Source organism: Miscanthus floridulus, chromosome 1 (genome assembly GCF_019320115.1).
Source record: "Miscanthus floridulus cultivar M001 chromosome 1, ASM1932011v1, whole genome shotgun sequence".
NCBI lineage: Eukaryota > Viridiplantae > Streptophyta > Magnoliopsida > Poales > Poaceae > Miscanthus > Miscanthus floridulus.
Genome location: NC_089580.1, coordinates 72,630,149 through 72,633,100, shown reverse-complemented (window position 1 = coordinate 72,633,100; position 2,952 = coordinate 72,630,149). Strand labels below are relative to the sequence as shown.

The following is a 2,952-nucleotide window of genomic DNA, read 5'->3' as shown; positions in this document are numbered from 1 at the left end:
GTAACCATGTGCCTAGAATCAAATTTTTTATAAAATCTAAAAGGAGAATTTTGAATAGAAGGTATAATTTTAACTTAACTCATGGGTAAAAAAATGTGTAATAGGTCGAGGATTATTTTTCTAAGCATTGATTGCGTGGAACATACAGTAGCTAGGTTCATTTAACATGTCTTCATCGTCGTTATCCAAACATGTTTTCAAATTCTTGACTTGATTTCTGCAAGTCCCTAGCTTGCTGCCGGCCTCTCCTCGTCTGCTAGCTTTGTGTGCCAAGAACAGGGGAAACCTACAGGAACTAGTAACACCTACGCACAGGACAATGTTCTAGTAGCAAACAAACAGGTCAAGTCAAACATGATGACTCCCAAACTTTAGTATTTGTACCGTCGTCGTCTAATTAAGCATTGACTGTAAGGAACATTTTACTAAACACAAGCCGATAGTACGACACACGTACTAGCTAGGTTCTTTCATTTGAATCTATAATTTGCACTAACATGTCTCCATCATCGTTCTTCGCAAGCGTAATGCTGTGCGATTTGCTCCTTGCCAGTCAGAGTTCGAACCTCAAAGAAGGTGGATTTATTGGTTAGAGGAGGCGTAGTTTATCTGTACGTTGAAAAAAAATCTCCTCGTCTGGCTCACACCATAGGTCTAAGGTCAGCCCAGTCTCACGGGGGTTGCGGTGCTGCTGTGTATGGGTGAAACAGAGGTTCAGGGATTTTCTCGACCTACGTAAGAAGATCTTCTTCTTAGACACAATGTCCGGAGGCTGTTTTACCCGCGGGTCGAGTTTTTTTTTTCATCGTCAACATGTTTTAATGTTTTCATTTCTGTAATTTCTAGCTGATTCCAGATGTAGCGTCATGGATATGATCGATGAATTTTCTACGCACACCACATATCAAACTCTATATATACCAGCTCTCCTCGTTTTCCATCGGCCAAGAACAAGGAAACACAAGAATAAAACCTATCATAGGAAGGTCCAATCCTTCACACGAGCGTTGAACAAGTTCTGCTTGAAATGGCCGGACAAAACAATGAGCTGAAGCTTCTAGGCTCGTTCGCGAGCCCGTTTGTGCTGCGAGTGAAACTTGCGCTAAGCTTCAAAGGCTTGAGCTACGAGTACATCGAGGAGAAGGATCTCCACAACAACAAGAGCGAGCTCCTCCTCAAGTCCAACCCTGTGCACATGAAGGTGCCCGTACTCATCCACAACGACAAGCCTGTATGTGAGTCCATGATCATCATTCAGTACCTCGAGGAGGCGTTTGCTGACGCCGGCCCCTCCCTCCTCCCTTCTGAGCCCCATGAACGCTCTGTTGCTCGTTTCTGGGCCTCCTACATTGACGAGAAGGTACATACCAACACCACACCACGTCAAATCATACACCCTGATTGTTTGAACTTGTTAGCCCAGTTTATCAGTCATGGTATATTAGTTTTCTCTCACAACAGAACAGCTGTAGCCGGCTTATCAGCCGCAAAAACCATCGGTAGAGTCTCATGTTATCCTTGACTAATTTGTTATAAATCCTGACGCGTGTGTGATTGTGCGTGTGCAGCTCTTCAGCTCGTGGATGATGGTGTTCAGGGGCAAGACGGACGAGGAGAAGGCGGAGGGGACGAGGCAGTCATTCGCCGTGGCGGCAACGCTGGAGGGAGCCCTGAGTGAGTGTTCCAAGGGGAAGCCCTTCTTCAGGGGCGACAGCGTCGGGTACGTCGACGTCGCGCTAGGAGGGTTCGTCGCCTGGATTCACGCCATCGAGAAGCTATATGGACTGAAGCTGTTCAACGCTAGGAAGACCCCGCTGTTGGCGGCGTGGCTGGAGCGCTTCTGCGAGCTGGATGCTGCCAAGGCGGTCATGCCGGACGTTGACAAGCTGGTCGAGCTCGCCAAGACGAGGCAAGCCCAAGCTGCTGCTGCCGCCGCCGCCGCCGCCGTTGCCCAAGGCAATTGAAGAGAATGAAGCCCACTTTAGGCCGGGTTTGGATATGCACGTATTCATCTCAATCCACATGGATTGAAAATTTCATTTCATTCTACTCCAACATATGTAGATTGAGATGGATATACATGCATCTAAACAATGCCTTAATTTAGGTCCAGTCTGCTGATGTCCAAAATAAACATATACGGTTTGATGCCCTTTGCTGCGAATGGTTTGTTTCTTTTGTCCTCTCGAGTTGATTCTTCGTCGTGTTATGTCTAGTGAACCGTGTATGTATGGTTCTTTGTGAAGTTGCATGTGATGTATCTATATATGTGTGAGCTATTTGGCCGCTATTTCCAAAAGAGAGAGAGAAAGAAAAGTTAGGAACACATGTCCATGCATAATCATCTAACGCATGAGATGTTATGGTCCTTTTTTTTAGCATCAATGGCAGGTGCTCTGCCTTTTCATTTAGTAGATAGGAGTATCAATATGTACAGAGAGTTTAACAGTAAACAGGAAAAAAGAATAGCAGAAGAAGCAGGCTAAATCGGTAGCCGAACAAAAGTAAGGGAGGCAAAAGAGGGACAAGAGAAAAAAATCCACATCTGCGGCTTACTCCTCCCATGCCTGTTGAACTGCCTGAAAGTCTTCTCTGATTGCCGCAAGCAGCTATTCTGCTGTTCGCGCTCTGTTCTCAAACACTCTTTTGCGTCTTTCTTTCCACAGATTTCAAGCTGTGTACATGATGATTGTTGCTCGCTAGTTTTGTGCGTCGCCTCTTCCTGGGTTCAGCTTAGTCCACCCAGTCACTGACCTTTGTTACATTTTGGTTCAGTTGCAGCTCCTGTTTTCCAGACCAGCCTTCCACTCCTTGCCAAATCAGTTTTGCGAATGAACAGTTGGCAATCATATGTGAGTGTTGTGATTCCTGCCTGGTGTACACCCCCCCCCCCCCCCCCCCCCGCTTGTTTATTCTGTCCGCCGTCAGCAATTTTCTTTGTAGCATAAGCCA

At 46.3% G+C, this 2,952-nt stretch overlaps 1 protein-coding gene across 1 annotated transcript; it reads left to right on the top strand.

Annotated features, from left to right (window-relative positions):
• The first annotated feature begins 1,027 nt into the window (after positions 1–1,027).
• On the top strand, positions 1,028–1,964 carry LOC136486968 (probable glutathione S-transferase GSTU6). Its single transcript, XM_066484064.1, has 2 exons — positions 1,028–1,360; positions 1,569–1,964. The coding sequence occupies exons 1-2, from the start codon at positions 1,028–1,030 to the stop codon at positions 1,962–1,964; spliced, it is 729 nt and encodes a 242-aa protein (XP_066340161.1).
• The last annotated feature ends 988 nt before the right edge of the window (positions 1,965–2,952 follow it).

Bases quoted from the DNA above. Each gene is read 5' to 3' on its own strand.
- LOC136486968 (XM_066484064.1), top strand. From the start codon at position 1,028: ATGGCCGGACAAAACAATGAGCTGAAGCTTCTAGGCTCGTTCGCGAGC. The intron at 1,361-1,568 runs GTACATACCAAC...GTGCGTGTGCAG, and splicing joins CCTCCTACATTGACGAGAAG to CTCTTCAGCTCGTGGATGAT.